The following is a 22,738-nucleotide window of genomic DNA, read 5'->3' on the forward strand; positions in this document are numbered from 1 at the left end:
TTAAGCTGCGACTCTGTGGGAATTCAGTTTCCCCGGGTGTTTCTTTGGGCACTATAAATTTAAAATAATATTTCTGCTCGTACATAACCATTTCTCTTATTTTGTAGGTAATTTGCATCAAGAAAACTTTGAGTGATTGGCTTGCCTAGAACAACAGAGAAGCTTGGCTTCCTTAAGCTGCGACTCTGTGGGAATTCAGTTTCCCCGGGTGTTTCTATGGGCACTGTAAAATTAAAACAATATTTCTGCTTGTACATAACCATTTCTCTTATTTTGTAGGTAATTTGCATCAAGAAAACTTTGAGTGATTGGCTTGCCTAGAGCAACAGAGAAGCTTGGCTATTTTAAGCTGTGACTCTGTGGGAATTCAGTTTCCCCAGGTGTTTCTTTGGACACTATAAATTTAAAACAATATTTCTGCTTGTACATAACCATTTCTCTTATTTTGTAGGTAATTTGCACCAAGAATGAGTGATTGGCTTGCCTAGAACAACAGAGAAGCTTGGCTTCCTTAAGCTGCGACTCTGTGGGAATTTAGTTTCCCCGGGTGTTTCTATGGGCACTATAAATTTAAAATAATATTTCTGCTTGTACATAACCATTTCTCTTATTTTGTAGGTACTTTGCATCAAGAAAACTTTGAGTGATTGGCTTGCCTAGAACAACAGAGGAGCTTGGCTTCTGTAAGCTGCAACTCTGTGGGAATTTAGTTTCCCTAGGTGTTTCTTTGGGCACTAAATTATGCACATGCAAATAAACTTTTTGCTTGTTTTTTAGGTAATTTGCATCGAAATAAAGAATGTTTAGTCAAATTTAAGTCTTTTGTCATTCTTTCTATAAATGTACTTTTCCTATGTAGATCCTTATAGTGAGAATTCCATTTGTGGAAGTATCAAACATTGGACACCAGATCAGTTCACACTCCCTTGTTGCTCTTCCTTCTCCAGCACCAATGATTATTTCGGACTGAAGAGACGCCTTCGTGGTAATTCCTGTTTTCTTTGCAGCTTCAAGGGCAGCACGACCTGACAGTCGAATTGCACTGTTTGATATCTCTGTGGAGCCATTAAAAGACTTGGTGAAAGACAACTGAACTGCTGACTGCTCTGACAGTGCTTGCCTCAAATGTTCCTTGTTGTATGATTTAAAAGACATGCGCAGGGCTTTTTCTCTCCACATTAGTGTTTTGAAGTGCCTGCACTCTTTCACAGCATTAAGTGTGGCACTCCCTACTTTGTTGAGTAGATGCTCGAAGAAGTCAAGTCTAACATTTGTAAATGTGAAGTGGCACCATTTCGCTGCATAAGAAAAATTAAGTGTTAGATTTCATGTGGACTGTTAACAGGTACAGCAATCTCTGCCTTTACAGTACTCTTCTTGAGTTCAGATGAATGAATTGCGTTACGGAAAATTATGAAAAGAAATGAAAATACAGAAAGAAAGAAAGAAAGAATGATTGCAAAAGGGAAAAAAAGGAACGAAAGAATTATCATGAAAATCAATTTGATTTGATACCGCTGAGTAGAGTGCTTGCAGGCGCATATAATCCGCAATCGATGAGAAACGCACATCACTGTGCCAGCACTTACAAAGCCGCTCAACTATCGAATTGAAACAGACAATGAAACAGAAAGAACGTAAACGATTCGAACAAAACAATGCACTGAGATCCAGCTTCACTGCAAATTAAATCGCTTCTCCGTCTCCACGTAAAAAAAAAAAAAATAACGCCTCAGATAGAAAAGGTTTACTAGCAAATACATTGACATCAATCCATTCCAGAAATGTAACATCTTTGTTTACTGTTCTACTTTTCTTTGGTGTTTCCGACGCGACGGGAACAAAATAAAAGTTTCCTGTTCCTTTTGCTGGCTGAGAGCGCATAGCCCTGGGGTTACCTTGAAGCGAAATTTGCGGTTAAGGACAGTAATAAGAATTTTAGAAAGCTAAATTTTGGGATTTCGATCCTACCATTTGTATTTAAGTACTTACCTGGAACTCTGGGGTTGTGTGCAGAGTTAATGCACTCGACTACTTCTGCCAACCATTCCAGGTAAAGATTGCGTTTCTTCACAGGCCTGGGCCGCAGAATTGGAGCTTGTTTAGTTGCACTGGAAAACACCATATCCTGTAGAATATCATGACCAGGATGCTTTTGGTTGTAATGCTTTTCTAATGCTTTCCTTGTTTTAAATTGCTTCTTGCATAGCGAGCAACATGTAGTGTAGATTTCGGCCATTCTGATACGCTTGCTTGCTCGACAAAAACTGTAGTCAGAAAACAAGGGGCGTTCTCTTACCTGAGCGTGTGAAAATTTCCGACCGGAAATGAAAACAATGTTTAAAGAGCATGTCATCCCAAGGGCGTAGCAACCATATATGCACGTACGCACGTGCGTTCCTTGAAAATCTAAAAAAATGTCAACCTGCGCTGCCGAGCAGGCAGTTTTAGCGGCATATGAAGAGAGACTGAAAACCCCCTCTTTGAAGCACTATGAGTGAGGCTGTCCTCTTTGGCAATACTCCACATACACAAGCACAAGAATGTGGATATTGACAATCTAGTTTCCCAATTTTCCCGTCGTAAAGGAAAGACGTCTCCCCCATTTCCTGAAGCCACATTTACAGTTTATAATACACAAGTTCAATATACACTTATATCAGTAGTACCAAAGGCTGACAAATAAACAACAAATTTACTGAATAGTTAAAGTTTTTTCGTGCTTTGATTTCTACCTGGAAAAAATGGGACATGGTATTTAAAAAATTTTTGGGAGGGAGCATGTCCCAACACCACCCTAGAGGCTCGCACCTTCGGCGCTCGTTTCACTTATATATACACTTATATCAGTAGTACCAAAGGCTAACAAATAAACAACAAAGTTACTGAATTGTCAGCGTTTTTTCATGCTTTGATTTCTCCCTGGAAAAAGTGGGAAATGGCATTTAAAAAAATTTGAGGGGATCATGCCCCCCCCCCCCCCCCCCCTAGAGGCTCGCGCCTTCGGCGCTCGTTTCACTACGCCCTCCTGTGCGTACCTAAACGGAAAAACCATGCTACGCCCCTGCATCCTCTTTGTTTTGTTAATTTCTTGTAACTCTAGGACGTACGAGAATTTCTGTTTTGATCATTGCTATAACTTTCAAGTAATGCTAAGATTCTCACCACCGAAAACTTCGATAAGCCCCTGCTATTTTAATCGAAGACTTTTTTTTCCTGGCCATCTTTGGCAAGAGGCGCAGCTCAGTTCGGGAAATTAGTCCTTACAACAATATCATGAATGAAGAAGAAAAAAGGCGTATGCACAAAGAAAGAAGAAAAAAACAAAAGCAGAGGCGAAAGCAGAGGAAAAAAGAAGAAGCGAAGAAAGCGAGACTTGAAGATCGCCGTAGACGGTTAGCGAAAAAAGAAGACGTTGTTAAGGAGAAAATCGAGGGAGAAGAACTGGTTGGCGAAACAAGGCGGGATAAACCACCTGTTCAGTCAAGCCGAACACAAGAAAAACAAGCTGTGGTCGAACCTTTACCTAGAAAACATGCAAGCGGTGTCCAGTCGAGGAAAAGGACCACTGTGAGATCTGATCCAGACGTAGAAGAGATACCAAAGAAGGTGGCCAAGCCAATGAACACAACAGCAGCTGTAAAGGAAATAAATCCTATGCATGTTACTCTGAAAGCGATGCATTTGGGAGCAGGCAGCTATGGATCCTGTCACCTGGGATCTTACAGAGGCATGGATGTGGTGATTAAACAGCTGAAAGTGAAAGAGCTGAGAGGGGAAACACGTGAAAGTGCAGAGCGTCGAGTCAGGGAAGAACTGATATACGAGGCCCGTATTATTAACAAGCTTGGGGATCATTCAGGGCTTCCTTTACTCTACGGAATATGTAGCAAGCACTCTCCTTTTCGCATTATACTGCAGTTTCATGGGGAAAAGAACTGCTCCGCGGCATTCACCATTTTTAGCGCGCTGAACAAGGCACTTATCTCGTCAATTGTGGTTTGGACAGATATTTTGAGGAAAGTGTGTGAAGCCGTTCATCACGTTCACAATGTTGGCTTTCTCCATAATGACATTAAAGGAAACAACGTTGTTTTAGATAACAAGGATGGCACCTACAATCCAGTGGTAATAGACTTCGGCAAAAGTTTGCCGATGACTGGTCTTAAAGGACCGAAGGTCTTAACGAAAGACCAGCAGGAGAAATACATGAGAGACTATCCTCACATTGCTCCGGAAATAGTCAAGGGGAAACAGGGACAGAGTGTTGCTAGCGACATCTATAGCTTGGCAGTAATGGCAAAGTTTATTTTCAAAAAAGCTAAATTGAGTCCGCTTCCTGACGTCCTAAAGCAAGCATCACATTCAAATCCAGCAAGTCGACCAGCTTTAAAGGACATAATTAACCTTCTTCAGAGTTAAACTTTGAAATGGACAATCGATTGTACAAACATACAGTTATCTAAATCCGTAGCTTATTACAAGTAGTTTATTAAGTATTCTGGACTTCTCGAGTGTCTATCGCAATTAAATAATTAAGTGACTGAACTTATAAGAATTAAGCTTTCCAGAAATCACACCCATTTACTTATAAAACAATAATTTTGTGAGGGGCTGAGAAAAAAATCAAAGTTCTATTTAAATTTTGTCATTTCCGTAGTCAACATTTTTCTTGGCTTTTCTCATTTCTTTGGAAGGCGTAAAATTTCCTGTTGGCCGGAAGGCACATAAATTTATTCCTAGGACCCGGAGTGAACATTTTCTTTTCTTATTTGCAGCATGGTTACCGTTTAGAATAAAAGTTAATGTTCAAGATTTTCGCTGCTAGAAAAATGATAAGTTTTGTTCGCAAAACAAAATACGATACACCTTTAGTAAGGATAATTATGTACATTCTCACGACAGGATCAAGAACCAACATCTCTAATATTTGTATTTTACTTCGGTAAGATCGATCCGGCTGTCCCCGTTTCGTCTCAACTTCACTATTATTATTAAATGATTAAAATGATTCAGATAATTTCGACCCAATCAAACTGTAGTTAAATGATCTTTTGATTTTAAAGCGCAAACAAACGCGGCACTAACAAATTGAAAATCCCCACGCGCTTTAAAATGATACACTTCTGATCAGTTTATTATTTTGTTGAAGGTTTAATTAATGCTAGGTTACCAGTCATCTCCTTCCCCGCATATTTTCTTTCTTATTACCTGTTGGTGAATACGCCGCAAAGTCGATCCTACAAAGGCCTGTCTTATCTAAATAAATTTGACAAACTTATGCTGTCGTTGACAGACGGGAGTCTCAAAAATTATTTTTTTAACGCCTTTCGCGCGAGCAAAAATTTTGTCCTGTGGAGAAGCTACGTCCAGCAAATAATAGACCTCCTGCCGATGTTTTGCTATTCAACAGCAAAACATCGGCAGGGGTCCTTGATTTCAGAAGTGCATAAATCTCGTCATGCTGCGATCTGCGATTAGCTAGCAATTTCCTTTTTGGAATTCTGAATAACCCTCGTATATAAGATCTACTTCTTCCGCATATTCACAAGTCTTTCAAGGCTTCTATTATACGATAATCGTTTGGAAAAGGTGGTTGGACAATTATATTCTCCGAATCGTTTCATCCTCGTGAGATGGACTCAGGACAGGGTACTATACATTACGTGCGTACTAGAGTGGCTTTCAATTCAGAGGCCGGGTTCAGTTGCTTTGGTTTTACTTAACTGCGCTCTGTGATTGGCTGGCAATTTCCTTTTTGGATCCCAATAACCCTCGTAAGATCTACTTTTCCCGCATAGTCATAAACTGTACAAAAATATCTCTTTAAGGAGGCACCGTCCTCAACTTCGAGCACACAAGTTTGTCGGGCTAACCAGTCATGTGCGTGTACTTACCAGTGTTGGTGAATCTTTCCCATTTTAATGTACATTGGCGCTCTCCAGAAGAATCTGTACAAAGTACTCCAAGGGCATTTCCATTTGCGCATTTCAAACGCTCTTCTCTGAAGACGGAGCTAAGATAATACGAGTTCTGAGGTTTAGGGTTGACCTCCAAACAGGCCGTCAACAAAAACATGACCACAGCCTGAGAATAGAAAGATACAACGGCGCGTGTGAAACTTCAAGTCAATTACATTGAGGCTTTTCCTAGTTTCCTGCAAACCACAAAACTCCAAAAATCACGTGACTCCAATCCTGTCGTCCCGTTTGAGGTTTAGGTTTTAACGTCAAGGACACTGTCTAGAGGTAAATGAATTACGGCAGAGTTTTTCGCTGGTTTTAAAGCTATAAAGCCACGTTTAAACGTCAAACTTACTGTCTTTAAAGAGTTGGCTCGATGAATGAGAGGATTTTTTGATTCAGTTACGAGATTACAAGAATTAAATTTAAAACAACAACAGCTATCTTAATACTATCCTCCTCGCAGCCGCCATCTTCTTTTCCTAAGAGTAAGCCATGATGCGTATGGGTAAAAAGTAACCCTTAATCTTAAACCCGAATTATGTACATACGGCGAACTCCGAACTGTAAACTGCTGTCGGTCGACGGTTGCGGTTTGCAAAGGAAATCCTTAATCTTAAGGTCCCTACTCACCTCCGGTTGGACGTGTACTTGTTTAGTGCAGAATCTATTCAGATTCAGTGACAGTTGTAAAGTGATTCAACAAAACCAGACAGCCGGAAATACGTCTGCGTTCGCAGCCTGAGCAGACCGTGAATGTATGGACCGCTCGAGCAAATTTCCTGTGACAAGTTTCAGTGACTATCTTTGTTACTCGTGTCCGAATTTTAACTGACAAATGCATTTGCTAATAACAAACGGGCGCACTAGTTTTATGTGTCAAAGAAAAAAATGTCATGCGAAATTTTGTTAGAATTGTTTCCTCTCGGCATTTCGTGCCGTGTTCGGAAAGCTTTAATTTGTTTATTTATTTATTTATTTATTTATTTATTTATTTTTTTTTTTCGAAAAAGTTGCCCATCGGGTAACCTTAGCATGAGGCCTTCCTAAGGGGAGGTTGGAGGGAGGCAAAATGGGTAGGAAGGGCTGACTTCTCTCATTCTAAAAAGTGTAAGAGAAAAAGACTTCTGACGAACTGTAATGAATGCATTTATTACAAGAGCTCCTTGGAAAAGGTTGCTTCCGTTGCCTGTAATAGCCGCTGTTCCGGATCCGTAATGATATGAGCTTATCGCGTGCCAGCGAGATAGGCAACGTAAAAGCTGTTTATCTCGAGAAATATTTCTTCGTTCATTTTTTTTAATACTGCTGTCAAAGGAGATGGCATTCGAACTCTAGTGGGGGGTAAGGCTGTCATCATTCGGCGAGGGAATCCGTCAGTTGCAGCTGACAAGATTCAAACGCTTTTAAAACACATTTTTCAATCAAGGCGGTCAAACCCTTATATAGTTTTAATTCTTTGGTAACTACTGAAGAAATTTTTCAGAGCCTGTTGAACTTATCATTGTGGTTGTTGTTCTCGCTTTTGCCGGTTTCGTCGGCGAAGACGACAAACTTGTGTTCATATGTAATATATAATTTATTTTACCTTACATCCTTTACATCATGTATTATCAGGTTTTCACAAAACTCATTTATTTTAAGAGGCAAGGAGATCTCAAGGAAGCTTGTTGAGCTTTTGTAAAGATCCCCCGTAATTAGTTGTTACACAGTAGTTGGCGTCGAGGAAAGAATGGAATTCTTATCATTAAATTAACAAGATTGTCCAAGTTTATAACTTATTACTATTTCTGATACTAATATACAACTTCATTGATTTTTTTTCAAAAATTCTATATGATTTTGATTCCTTTAGAACAGCCGGTAAGCAGTGTTCCATACGACTGCTCCATAATTTGTCCGTTTGTAAGTAATGTGTACTGATTTGATGCTGATCGTGTATTGTACGTATGAATTTTATCATTGGTTGTGAAATAATCAGTTGCAATTGTAGAACATTAGTAAGCTATCAAGAAAATACGAGTACATAAATAGAGCTGTGAAAAACTTGAACTTGAAGCTAGACAAAAATGAGATTGTAGATCCACAGTACTAACGGTGACCGAGAGCAATACGGAGACATAGGGTCGTCTGAGACTTAAGGACGGTGCCTACTTTTGTCTCTGCGCATACGTTCTGCGCATCTGGAGATACTCGGGTTTCCTATGGGTGGTTCCTACTAATACAGCAATGTTTTTGCGCAGTTTAAAACTATATGGAGAAAGTAGAACTTAGCAGGTGCTCTTGGTATCCCAAAGGAAAATTGGGGGTAACCATGCATTTTTCAGAGATAATTAAGCTTCAATTTTGGAAAAACTGCCTTACATTGCTTTATATTTTTTCGCTTTTTAGAAATATTGTTGCTTAATTATCTCTGAAAAATGCAGGTCAGTCCTATGGGAGTGTGCAGTGCTGGAACTGACTGATGCATTAAAACAGATTCTCCCAACTTGTGCCTCTAGAAATATACGTAAAACAGTGTGGAGAATATGCATGTCGATATTGGAGCTCAAGAGTTGGCGAACATGTCATTTTTTTTTTCCCACGGGTCTTTTCAAACAACTTGTCAACCATCGTAGTCTTGGTATCAGTTAATGAAGGTATTATTTAGTTCCATTTCCTTGTTCTTAGAAGTGGAAGAGACATACTTTCTCAGACAACAATGGATGTGCTCCTCCTGTTGCGTGCAATTGTCACTATTTCGCGACGTCTAAATATTGCGTGCAACTTAAAATCTTGTTATCTCCAAAAACTGATTTCGTGATGTTTTTGTTCTGATATAGTGGAGTAATAGGTTTAGTAATAAGGCTGTAGTGATCTGCCTGAGCCTTGAACCCGTCAGTTGCATCTGACAAAATTCCAACGCTTCGCGTGATTAAGGCGCGTGTTTCAATCAAGACGGTCGAACATACTGAAGAAATTGCTTCAGAAGCTGTTCAACACTTCACTAGACTGTCTCAGTGCTGTAGTCCTTTTTTTTCTTTTTGTTTTTTTATGGAATGTAAACATGCCTTCCAAGCGTGTAGGTCGGTTCTCTTTTCTTTTCTTATTTATTATTTTTTTTTTATCTAATTTTTCTTCTTCTTCTTCTTCTTCTTCTTCTTCTTCTTCTTCTTCTTCTTCTTCTTCTTCTTCTTCTTCTTCTTCTTCTTCTTCTTCTTCTTCTTCTTCTTCCTCTTTTCTTGTTATATTTTTACGAAATCAATAAGCGGATGAGAATTGCTTCGCGCATACGCGCCGCTTACGGGAACAACAAATAATCTCGAAATGAGACCTGACTATTATTCTGCAAACTGGATAGCTACCGTCAAAAATTCATTTAACTAAAACGAATCGGATTTTTTTTCCATATAACATCAAGTGGTCTTTGCCGAGCATTTGCAAATAAGCAAAGACCAATTTTGAAATTATAGTGAACCTACTCCGTGGACTCAGTAAAGAAGTCTTCTAAACACTGGACAGCTGTCATGCAATAAACTTAACTAGAACTGAAAAAGCATTTAAAATACGAAACTAACTTTTTATGGCTTTTTATGCATGCAAGTTTTACAGTAGATAACAAGTTTTTCACATGTTCTGCTGTAGAATGATTAAAAGTTATATCTTTGAATTTTGCCAGTTGATAGTGACCGGAAACCCCCGAAACAAACGGTAGTATTTCCATGATCGTCTACCACATATCATGCCGGACGGCGCAGTCAGTTACTTGACCTAATAGCACGATCAAGGATTTTTAAAACATCTGAAGCTAATCGATAACAAACAACTTTCCTCCTGACCTAAATTTATTATTTGCTTTGGCCCAGCAATCGGAAACAGCAGCATGGCAAAGTTAAAAGGGCAACTGACGGTAGTTTTAACGCCAAGCCACTTCAAACACTTTCTTGAATTAATTTCCGGTATTCTGGCTTCCTTAGAAACTCTGGAACCGAATACTAATGTCACGAGACTCGAAGAAGTGTGGTCAAAGTGAACTTCTTTGAAAGTCTACCACCCAAGGATTAATTGAAACACGAGAGTGTGGTACGTTAATCAACGAACATGTACTGCCGGTAAACCGCACTCAGTTGAGAAATACACTATATCTCACCTGTTTTCCGCACACCGCAATCCAGCTTCCGATTGTTGATGACCTCATGTCGGCTTATCAGCTTAACGACCGAAAATGGACGAAGCATATCATGATGCACTTATCTAATTATTTTCTAGTGACAAAAAAGTGTCCGCCTCATCCGTTTAGTCAATATCTGCTATATCTACGGTAACTCGGTTGCAGTCGCGTCGGTGCTTAAGCCAAATTGTCCTTCGATTTAAAAAAGAACGAATGAAGTTCCCAGTTCATTTGAATAGGGATAGGTAATAGGGCTAGGTATACGGAACTTTTCATGTGTTGAGCTCCTACATGAAACCTTCCACCTCTTAATCAATTACGTTCGACAAATGGATATGCAGCTTTTCATCTGTCGGATTTAAAACGTAAACCATGAAACTGAGAATTATCAGCCCTGATTTAGTCCAAACTCTAACAACGAGGCCAGGAAAGGGACGCGAATATTGTTTTTCGTTATTAAGAGCTCACATTCGAGTAGTTCATTGCAAAAAGTGCAGAAAAACTTCAGCCTTCTGCTCTTAAATTCATTATGATTCTACCAGAAAGACAACAGGGCGAATTTAAGGGATCAGTCACCGAATAAACAAAAACAAACAACAACAACAAATAAGCAATCAAGATATGATACAGTATAAATCAAATTGTTTTACCCACATGAGTCTTTTCCAACCATTGCGAGATAAAAGAGTTATGTTGTAGGGCGAAATCAGCAACGAAATGAGTTAGTAACCTCTTTTCTTTATTTAGATAATTCTATCCTTATAATGCAATGCTCCTAAAAATTATCCAAACCAGATATTGCCTTTAAAAAAATGCCTGTTTTGACTAGCCACTGCGCCTGAGATGTAGGACGTTAGCTTTGGGCCCGGCTTGGAGTTTTCCCGGGGGGGGGGGGGTATTCCCTTATATGGGCTATATAGGTATATGCGGCGCCAAAGGGTATGGTTTTTCGGCTGTTTTGGTCATAAATAGGGTATCGCTTTTAGCCATTTTGCCGCCATTTTGGTAATAAATAGGGTATAGATTTTTGCACTCTAGTCCTGGGTTCGATTTTTTTTAGAAAAAGCTACTTCAGGTCATAAATAGGGTAGGAAAAATCGCAGATTTTAGTCATAAATAGGGAAGGGAAAATCGCAGATTTTAGTCATAAATAGGGTAAGGGTTTTGGGAAGCGGGCCGCACACCCCTACCCAATTTTTTTTGGAGTACCCCCCCCCCCCCCCGGGGGTTTCATCTTTTTCGCACAGCAATTGGAAACAACGACTAGACCGCAAAAGGAAGTAGAGAAGGCTTTGTTTCTCCCACTGACAGTCACTGCTTTCTACTGCAAGATCTTTCTTTGTTCAGCGTTCTTTGATCAGATACTGAAGCAAATCAGGATGCAAAGAGCCCAAGCGTTTCCTTCACAAAATTTGTGGCGTCCAGCCCAAATCGTCAGAGAAAAATCACATTCCAATTACCGAGAAAACAGAAAATAAATTTCACTTAAGCATGAGGGCTAAATAACCTCTGTAAACTTCCGAAAATTGTTTGATTAGCAAAAAAAATTTCTCGGGACATTAAGATTATGATGCTTCTGGACACTTTCTCGTTTATTTCAAGGCGTCAGAGAATCCGACGAGAATGAAATTCCTCAATTTTGTTTTATATTGGTTTTGTGTTGTTTCCCTTTTGCATGTTGTTAAAGTTGTCGTTGTTTTTCAAGTGCGCGCTAATTTTAACCTATAAACTAGTATCTGAAAATCTGAAAATACTGAAAATACTTTATGGCGTATGTTCAGTGCTTTGCTGGGCCCAGCTATTCAATTTAGTTAATCGTGGGTTAACGTGAAGTTTGATTTGACTGAGTTTAATTACTTATCAATAAGTATTTTTCCAAAAGACTTTGGCAATCAGTTTTTACTTAGTCTTTTCTTTACCTTTGGCTTAATAATATCAGCTTTAAAATACATTTCATCGAGCGAAATGAAAACCTCGATTATCTTTAAATCTCCGATTAGCGCTAATCGGCTTTCAAACAGCTGAGCCCTTTCCGCAATTGCCTGCCACAAACTCTCAGCAAGGGAAGGAAACGGGAAGCCTTTGTAGCAAAGTCTCATGCCTAGACAGTCAGCGGATGACACGCCTGTCCAATAAGCAAGAGCTACAGAGTGATGTGGGAGGGTGACGTAGGTACTTATAGTGGCTAGCAGAAAGGGGACCTCTTTTTAAAAAGAAGATAATTTTACAATGTGGCAGTTTTTTTTTTTTTTAAACAAGAAACAGTCCTACGATCGCGAGCTGGTTTGAAAACTACAAGTGCAAACTATCAGTGATAATTAATAATAAAAGAAAACAATTGTGAAAGGTCAAACGTAGAGCAGGTAGTTAAATTAACCTTCAAAACTAATAGTTATTGCTGAGATAATGTCGTCATGTCTTATCTAAAATCAAACTTCCCGGGAGGTTCTTACCAGTTTGCGACTAACTGGTCGCTGATAATTAAGGGAGATCAAAAAACAAAAACAAAAAAAGATATTCCAGGGTCAGGTTATTGCTAGCCTCCCACGCAGTCGTTTTAGGGTACTCGTATTAAAACTCGTATCAGGGGACTCGTGCTAAAATCCCTAGAGACAGTTGTTAACACGGAACTGATAAAGGTCAGTGATTGGCTTCATGATAATAAATTAAGCGGATTAATCACCTAGAAATCAAACTATGTTATCTTCCATCCCCACCAAAGAAAGGGTTAATTATCAAGTGCACATCAGTTTATTTGACTCCAATACCACAAGCGTAGCTCACCTGGAACAACAAGATTACCTGAAATATTTGGGGACATTGATTGATAAGAACCTTACTTGGAAATATCACATTGATTATGTCGCTAATCTATTGGTATCATTACGAGACTGAGACATTTTATCCCTCTGAGTACTTTACTAACTATTTATCGATCTCTGGTTGCCCCGTACTTGTCATACGCCATAATCGCCTGAGGACAGGCTGCAAAATTAAATTTGAGTAAAATCCTACTCTTGCAGAAGCGCCCCCTTCGTTTGATGCATTTTTTTCCTAACTGCAGAGATCACACTCTTCTTTCGTTCTTTCCTTCTAATTGCTTGCCAATTAATGTGCTTTATTTCGAGACGGTTTCGATCTTTATGCTTGACTGTTGCCCATGACCGGCTGTTCCTTCAAACCTTAAAAATCTCTACCGTGCTTCAAATTAAGTTCACTCGCTTAACACAGGGCAGTTTTCTTCTGCTGGTAATTACTATGTTAAGCCATCCAAAACAAACGAAATGTGGGATTCTGTCAATGGATTAGGACTAAATCTACGGAATTCTCTGAATAATACTACAGTTGTGATCCCCCGTAGGCGCTTAAAAAAGTAACCCACAATATCTTTCTCTCTTAATTTTCTGGTTTCAGGATGTTTACATTGATTCGCCTACCATTATTATTCAGAAACTAATACGTCAACATTTCCAAATGTTTATTTTGTTGCCATTTTATTATATCTATGCTAAAATTGCGCCACCGACTCTGTTCTTGCATTTGCTCTGTAATGTCTATCCTTGTATTGTACAAGCGATCTATACCTTTCTTACTTTTCTACATGTTTATGTTAATATCTTAATGGCTACCTTTCATTTTATTTTATTTTATTTTTTTCAAATCTGAGAAGCTGTTATGACAACCTTCTCTCTAGTTCTGTTGCTGCCCTCTTCGACTCACAGCCAATTCTATTTGCAGGAAGCGACCATTTGTACTTTTTTTATATTATTTTTTGTCAAGTGAAGTTGAAGAATTACCTCCTTCTCCGGGGAGGAGGTAATGAAAGTCCACTAAAAACGACTGTGTAAGAGGCAGGGATATTGTATACTTCAACGCGTGTTAGTGGTCCAATCCAGGCTTAAGCTATCCAATGAAAAGGTTATCCAGGTGTTTATTTTCCTTTGGAATGTTTAAGGTATTTTTCATGAATAAAACTTAGGAGATACCCTAGAAAGGTTCTAAATCTTCCTCCTCGAGAAATAACAAAAGTTCGGTTATATCTTGAGATATAAGCATGTTAAGCCTTGATAATCACCCAATTTATAATTCTAGGAGATAAATGCTATTCGTATATAAAACCTCTCATGTTCTAGTTATTGTACTGACAGTAACCATCTCCTAAATTTTCAACAAAGCTCTTAACAGGTTCTTTTAAGAAGACTTCCTGAGTCTAAGATCTGCCTTTACTTAATTTTTCTCGTTTCTTAGAAGGTGAAAGCAGATATTTTTCACCCGGCAAAACCTAATAGGTCCTGCAAAACACCGAAAGATCGTAAATTCCCAGTAACCAACCCAAACTATAAGCCTTGATTCCGTCGGTAAAATCTAACAGTTAAGCTTTTCAGCTTTACTTACTGGAGAGATGTGTTTTAAATCCATTTAGTTCATCCACTTGTCCTCAGGAACCTCAAATGAATAGCACGGCTCTAATGTTAAATAGGTACGCACACGAAATGCTTTTATAAAGGTCGCCGGGTCGGTATGTTTAAAATGATTCAGATTACCTGTAGCTACGTGACATGAATGATTGTACGAACAGTATTGTCAGAAGATACCGCCTTGCTCAAAATACATCTGAAAACCGGTAACTAAAAAATCCTGACTTGTGCTCACTCTTAAGGTACTGATTTCCGTGTGAATGACAGCTGACAGACTCCTTTACGGTGATTAGGAATACTGAGAGGAGTGATCCACAGACTTGTAGTCCGCTGTCTTAGGAAAATCAAAACAACTTTTGCTTTAATTTTCTCGCCTAGGTGCTTATCCAGTGGAATGAAAACAAATCTTTCGTTTATTGTTTTTGCCACTGATCGCGCGATGAACAATTCGAACGAAATAAACTGAACTTCATTCGTGTTTTTTTTTTTTTTTAATTTTGTGTGTGTTTGTAAATAATTATTCATAAGAGTATGACGTACAAAACGAAGCCCAGCTTGCGAATCAATAACTGTTATACGACAAGTAAACTTAGGAGTCTCCTAGTTACGCTGCTCTTAACTTATTAAATGCGTAAGTTATCGTTCATAAGAGATACTCTAGGAAGGTCCTATATTCCCCTTTCTGTTATATCTTGAGATATAAGCATGTTAAGTCTTGAGAATCACCAAAGATATATTTGTAGGAGATAAATCATATCCTTATATAGACCTCTCATGTTCTAATTATTGTGATAACGGAAAGCACCTCCTAATTCTTTAAGAAGCTCGACAGGTTTTTTTACGAAGACCTCCCACCCTTAATTTTTTTTCTTTTTATAGGTCAGCGGATTTTTTTTTTCACCTGGCAAAACCTTAAGTACGGCAACACACCAATAACTCGAAAATTCCCAATATAACCAACGTAATTTGCAAGCCTTGATTCTTTTAACAGTTAAGCTATCTAGCTTTAGTTACTGCAAAGATGACTTTTCAATCCATTTAGTTCATCACTTGTCCTCAGGAACCTCAACTGAATAGGTCAATTCGGCTCTTATGTTAACTACGTACGTACACGAAATGTCTTTACTAAAAGATCTCCTGGTTGGTATGTTAAAAATGATTCCGGCAGATTCTCTACAGCTACGTATCACGAATTATATTCAAAGATACCGCCTTCTTCAAAATTCACCTAAAAACCGTTAACTTAAAAATTATGACTCGTGCTCATCTGAAAGTAATTATTTCTGTGTAAATGACACCTGATAGAAGCCTGTTCGGTGTTTAAGAATAATAGAAGAGTGATCCACACACCAGTTGTCCACTGTCCAGCAAAACAAATCAACAACTAGCTTTAATCCTCTCACCGAGATGTTTATCCAGTGGTGTTTGATTTGTTTGAATGTTTGTTTTTGGTCAGCCTTTGAATCTTTGAAATCGACCCTAAGTAATAACGACTCTAAATTCTTTTTCAGGGACCTGTTAACAAGATTATCTCATCGTTAGCAACATCTCCCGCAATTACCCGTAATTAATTAACAATTATTCACCTCAGTGGAAGTAAAAGCGGTGAAGGTAAAAGGAGGAATGGTATGTGGAATGACGTGCAGGATGGCATAATTATGCGAAATACGATTTACGCGGGGAATAAATTAACTGAAGAGCGCATCCTGTTTTCGCGCCAATTTTATAAGAGCAGCAGTTTTTTCGATGTTGCGGACTATCAAACAACCAAACAACAGATCGAGGATTAGAAAATATACGCCTGGGATAGAACATGTCAGATCGCTGGTTAGGAAGTGACAGTGAAGAAATCGATGAAGTTTCGCATTCAAGGAACTAAGAATAAATTAAATATCTAGTTGACAAAAAGAACGTGGCAGCGAGTAGCCTAGACAAAAAGCAACACCAGACTGTAGAAATAACATCAGTCCAAGGCCAAAACTATTATGTGAGAAATTTTAAATTTAAACTCGGTCACTTTATCAGACTCTTTGACGGTTACAATTTGTACAACTCATGGGAAAAATATGTTCTACTTTTTCTCACCTTACATTTTCGTCGAGCGACGATTACGCAAGTCACTGTTGAGCTGCTCACTTAGCTAGCTAGCTACCGAGCTATTTACACTGTAATACGGCGATTCAGGTAGCTATAGTTCAGTTACGCGTTATCGAACTAAACATATCCGTCTTTAATTAAGGTCTTTCAGTGCCAGACGTCCCAACCTAAAATGAGATTTAAAAGCAAAAAAGCCCTAAAGTAAAAAAGCAGATGACAAGTATGGTGTCTAATTATCGACACTGGTTGTTTGAAAGGTTGTGAAACTATTCTTATCACAAATGCATTTTGGTCAAATTGTTGTTCATTTTCCCGCTCATGATAAATGAATCATCGAGTATACAGGGTATGAGAATTGATCTTTTACCGAGGGTTTAAAAAAAAAGAAAAAATGTTTATTATTTGCTCTCGGTAAAGGATCAATCTTTGTCCTGAGAAGACTTCACGCTGCCACGTTGATTTTGTCGACCGAAGTCGCATGGAGTAAAGTGAACATGAAATTTAATTTACTACGGATTTACTCATAGTTCCTTGAATGCGAAAACTATAAACAGTTTTCATCGCTTTCTCTACCCTCACTTCTTCCAAATCAACAATCCGACGATCAAATCCTTGAATTGTTGTTAATATTTAGCAAGAGTCCGCAGCATCAAAAAAGCTGCTGCTCTTATAAAATTGGCACGAAAACATGACGCGCTCTTCAGTTAATTTATTTCCCACGTAAATCGTATTTCGCATAATTATGCCATTCCGCACGCCATTCCACATACCATTCCGCAAACTCTTTCCCCCTTTTACCCTCACCGAAGTAAAAGACGTGAAAAGTGTCGGATATTTAATCTCCGAGCCTCGAAGCGGCGAGGTAAATATCCATTACTTTCACCGACACTGAGGTGAATAATTGATTTAATATATACCACACAAGCTGAATAACTAGTGGACCAAAAAAATATATTTTACTTCTGACAAGATACCGACAAATGGTATGAAATTTTAAGATCTCGCGCGCCTCGCGCTAAGCGATTTGTTTTTGTAGAAAGTTCCGTCTCGCTTTCCTGCAGACAAATAAAACCTTTGGAGACGATTGTCTAGTTCCCACGGTGTCATTCCTTCAATTTTTCGGTAAAGTTCGTCTTGTTATTAAAACCATGCTAAAAAATATTAGATATTTCATTGTTTTCATTGTAATTTTAGTGCAGGGCAGTTTTCGTAAACAAGGGATTGTATTTTCATTTTTCGCCTTAAAATACGAGGTTGATTTTTTTTCTTAACACCTACCTCGTCTATCGAAATAATTTCCTCTTAAGGAACCGTGGAGAACGGGGAGCCATCTTATTTCCTGGCCTTCGGCTGCTCGGAGGTGAATTGCACTTGGCTTAAATCACCTCCGAGCTAGCCAATCAGCGCGCCCGAAAATTACTATTCACTTAAGTGGTATATACTAATAACAATTAACATCATATTGCGCCTTTTAACTTAAAATGATCAAAGACGCATCACAGCATTAAAGTACAATAAAGTAAGATACCGCATTTATCCGATTAACCGCCCACGTCGTACAAGTGCCCATCCAGCAAGCCCAAAACGTTAATAAGCGCCCACCCTGAAAGTCCATTAAAAAAGAAGAAAAAAAAAAATTCTGTACTCAGCCAGCGTGAAGTATAAGAGGGGCGTCAGTTCTTCCAACATTGGTTTTAGAAAACGTAGGCAGTATACTTTTATGTAGTTTATGGCTTCAGCTCATGTTAGCGTCTGCAATCAGTGTTTTGTCTTGTTACACTTTGTTATTCTCTAAAATTGTCCTCGCTTCTCCAAAATGTTGGGCAATTAATAAGCGCCCAGGGCGGTATATAATCCACTACATACGGTACAAGGCAACAAAAGCTAACTTAAAAAGATAAGTTTCCAGTGAGGATTAAAATGCTACAGTGATCTAGATTTCCGTATCGCAAGAGGTAAAGCATTCCACAGTGGCGAGAGCCGCGGCGGCAAAACATACACTTATTATCAAATAATTGCCATGATTTTTCCACGAGGAAAGTCTAGTAAAATTCCATCATTTGAGCGTAAGTGATAGGCAGATTGTTTCCTTATTGCGTGTAGACACTTGAGTTATGTATATCACACGGCACTTACCTAAATCACGTAGGCGATCTATGCTTCAGCTCTATCCGCCTTGTTGACTTTTAAAACGGGAAATAAAATTAACGAAAAATACTGCATAGCACAAAATGTTTTCCAAAACCTAAAATTTGTTGTTGCCATTTTTGCGATTTGCCTTTGATTCTAAAAAAAAAAAAAAAAAAAACATATCCCAAGGAATACTGATACCTCTCTCAAGATCGTGTTTCCACTAGTACATTGCGAAGAAACAAAGCTTTCCAGTCGTGTTAAGGCCGGTGGTTAAATTCACCAATATGTATCCTAAGTATTGTTTGAATAAGTGAACGACCATCGCAGTTACGTAGGTACCTTTTACTTATGCATTTTCGAAAAGAGAGCCTGGATAACTGCCGACTTGAACGCCGGAGATTCGAACCCTGATGACCTCTGCGATACTGGTGCCATGCTTTACAATTTTGTGAATTCGTTCTATACCTGTAGCGGTGATGCGATGAAAGTGACTATGAAATTCGTACATTTGAACTGCGGGTGAAATAAAAAAATGATTTGCAGCGATCCGGTTTGGTCCTGCTACTCGCCATAAATAAGCATCGTTTTCAACTAGTTTAAGTCAAGAGTTGTATTTATTTCAATGTTATTTGATTGGCAGAAACGAGACGTGACTGGGCTTGAAATCATCATGACCGGTAGGGAGAGGAGAGGAGCTCAATGCAGTGCGCATATTAAAACTGCTTTCCAATTTTCAGGCGAAAAAATGTAATTTTCACTACCCATTGTCAGAATTTAGGAAGCATTCCAAGCCATACCAACCTTCTAAGATCTATGATTATTTTACGAGATCGCTTGTATTTTCAAAACCCCGTATATTATAAGATATGTCTCCAATGTTAAGACATCAGGCTCATAATTTTTCAGACCAAGGCCGGACGTCCCAAATTTTTAGACACGTAACAACTATTCACAAAACTTCCTATCTCAGGACGTGTCTTTAGTTTTCTCCCAAACTTAGGAGGTCAAAATTTGACTTACCAACTGGTAATAAGACCTGTCTTGCTTCTGCCAGAGAGAAATTTGACTGTCTATGTGTTTTCATACCGATTTGCAACGAGGTGATCAATGTGGGGAGATTGCCACAATCTTCTCCACTGAGCAAAGGTAAACTGTTTAAGGCTTTGCTCCGCTCCTTCCCAAGGACAAAATGTCAATTTCCAGTAATTTGAAGCGAAATTTGAAAACAAGTCAATTATAATGAATCAAATTTATAGAAGGAATATTGCAGCACAGCTTGAACAAATTAAAACAAATCATTCGTTAGTTATCGTTTTTGCCAATGATTGCTATGAACAATTCGAAGAAAATAAAACCGCTTCATTCATGATATTTATAGATTATTATTCATAGGAGTTCCCTTTACAAAACAATCTTTGTTTGGCCTGGCAAATCTTGATTGGCCCAGCAAATCCCATTCGTATATAGACCTCTTATGCTCTAATTATTGTGCAACAGAAAAGTAAACACCTCCTAGTTAAGAAGCTCAACAGGTTTTTCACGAAGACCTTCGATTTTAAGATATGCCTTAATTTTTCTTTTTTTTTTTTTTTAGAAGGTGAAAGCTGATATTTTTTTACTTTCAAAACCTTAACCTTAATAGGTCCTGCAACACACCAAAAAATAGAAAATTCCCGATATCACCAACGCAATTTGTAAGCCTTGATTCTTTAAAATCTAACAGTTAAGCTGTCCAGCTTTAGTTACTGCAGAGATGTGTTTTAAATCCATTTAGTTCGTGCACTTGTCCTCAGCAACCTCAACTGAATAGATCAATTCGGCTTTTCCCATGTTAACTAGGTACGTACATGAAACGTTTTTATAAAGGTCTCCGGGTCGGTATGTTAAAAATGATTTCGGCAGATTCTCTACAGCTACGTGTCACGAATTATTGTCAAGAATACAACTTCTTCTAAATACACCTAAAAATCGGTAAAGTAAAAATCATGACTCGTGCTCACTCGGAAGGTATATATTTCCGTGTAAATGACCGCTGACAGACGCCTTTTCGGTGTTTAAGGCATCAAAAGCTAATTTAAAAAGATAAGTTTTCAGCAAGGATTTAAAATGCTGCAGTGATCTAGATTTCCGTATCGCAAGAGGTAAAGCATTCCACAGCGCGGGAGCCGAGGCGGCAAAACACTATCACCAAATAATCGCAACATTTTCCAACGAGGGAAGTCTAGTAGAATTCCATCATTTGAACGCAAGTGATAGGCAGATTGTTTCCTTATTGATATGTATATACATAACAATTGAGTTATGTACTTGCACTTACCTAAATCACGTAGGCGATCAAAGAGTATGCATAACTGACTCACTTAATCGGCCCCGTTGGCTGGCGCAAAGGACTTTAAAAAGGGAAATAAAAACGAAGAGATATATTGCATAGCATGAAATGTTCTGCGAGTTTGCCTTCGATCCTAATAAAAATAAACACATCCCAAGGAATACTGATGCCTCTCTCAAGATTGTGTTTCTACTGGTACATTGCAAAGAATGAAAAACATTTCAGTGCAAAAAGTGAGGACAGCCTGTAAAAATTTCCATATAAAAGCCTGTGGCTAGATTCACCAATATGTATCCTAAGTATTGTTTGAATTAGTGAACGACCATCGCAGTTACGTACGTAACTTATGCAGTTGCTACTCTACTTGCCAAGGACAAAATGTCTTTTTTCCAGTCATTCGAAGCGAAGTTTGAAAACAAGTCAATTAATGAATCAAATTTATAGAAGGAATATCGCGGCGCAGCTTAAACAAAAACAAATCCTTCGTTAGTTATCGATTTTGCCAATGATCGCGATGAACAATTCGATCGAAATAAAATCTTCATTGATGATATTTATAAATTATTACAAAACAATCCCAGATTGGCTAAGCTTTGCGAATCGATCGACAACTGCCAAGTAGCTGACGACAAGTGAGCTTGGGAGACTCTTCAGTTCGGCTTGTTATAAGGTATCGTTCATGAATCAGAAGTTAGGATATACCCTATAGGAAGGTTCTAAATTTTCCTCTTTCTATTATTTCTTGGTCTTGAGAATCACCAAAGAAATAATTGAAGGAGATAAATCCCATATATAGACCTCCCATGCTCTAATTATTGTCCTAACTGTAAGCACCTCCAAAATTTTTAAGAAAGCTCTTAGCAAGCTTTTTACGAAGACTTCCTAGTCTAAGACGTGCCTGCTTTAATTTGTGAAACAAAATATTTTTTTCACCTTGCAAAACCTTGATAGGTCCTGCGAAACACCAAAAAAATCATAACTCCCAATATAACCAACCCAAATTGTAAGCTTGATTCTTTAAAATCTAACAGGTAAGCTGTCTAGCTTTACTTACTGCAGAGATGTGTTTTAAATCCATTTAGTTCGTCCACTTGTTCTCAGGATCCTCGATCAACTGAATAGACCAATTCGGCTCTTGTGTTAAATAGGCACATACATGAAATCTCAGTTTACAAAGGTCGGGTGGTATCAGTTAAAACGGGTTCATATTACCTCCGCAAAGTTCCCCACCCAGAAATCTACTGACAACAAGTTATTGTCGCAGGATTCCACCTTCTTCATCACATCTACAACCCTTGTTTAGAAAAGAATGCTCACACTGAAGTGCATATTTTTGTGTAAATGCAGCTTGTTGACAGATGCATTCAGTTTAAAAACTAGGATCAAGAACGTGATACACAGAGCAGTACGTGGCTCGCTATCTCCAGGTTAACAAGCTTTCTTTGATTAATTCTCTTACCCTCCTAGTTGCTTATCCGGTATTTTATTAATTTTTTTGTTTGTTTGGTTATTTTGAACCTTAACTTTTAAAAGAAATATAAGTGATAAAAAACCGAAAGGATGTTCATACCGTCGGGATGAGCTTTAATCTATTCCTGAATAGTACCATCAAAAGAGATTTGATTGATATACTAAATATGTTAAATTT

The 22,738-nt window shown here is 38.4% G+C and overlaps 2 protein-coding genes across 5 annotated transcripts in view; both read right to left on the minus strand.

Annotated features, from left to right (window-relative positions):
- Positions 1-22,198, minus strand: part of LOC146451042 (uncharacterized) — a 147,607-nt gene extending 125,409 nt beyond the window's left edge. For all 4 annotated transcript variants that reach the window (XM_085099641.1, XM_085099640.1, XM_085099638.1 and 1 more), the window contains exons 1-2: positions 22,145-22,198; positions 5,898-6,087 (exon numbers count right to left, since the gene is read on the minus strand). In XM_085099641.1, coding sequence (XP_084955767.1) covers positions 5,898-6,087; positions 22,145-22,168 — 214 coding nt within the window. In that variant the 5' untranslated portion in view covers positions 22,169-22,198. The remainder of the gene's footprint in view (positions 1-5,897; positions 6,088-22,144) is intronic.
- LOC146451048 (uncharacterized) lies at positions 806-2,359 on the minus strand. Its single transcript, XM_085099659.1, has 2 exons — positions 1,993-2,359; positions 806-1,298 (listed from the first exon to the last, which is right to left on the minus strand). Exons 1-2 carry the CDS (start codon positions 2,354-2,356, stop codon positions 835-837), a joined length of 828 nt encoding a protein of 275 aa, XP_084955785.1. The 5' UTR covers positions 2,357-2,359; the 3' UTR covers positions 806-834.
- Positions 22,199-22,738: the final 540 nt, after the last annotated feature.

The sequence above is a fragment of the Pavona decussata genome, unplaced genomic scaffold (assembly GCF_977016875.1).
Source record: "Pavona decussata unplaced genomic scaffold, jaPavDecu1.1 SCAFFOLD_406, whole genome shotgun sequence".
NCBI lineage: Eukaryota > Metazoa > Cnidaria > Anthozoa > Scleractinia > Agariciidae > Pavona > Pavona decussata.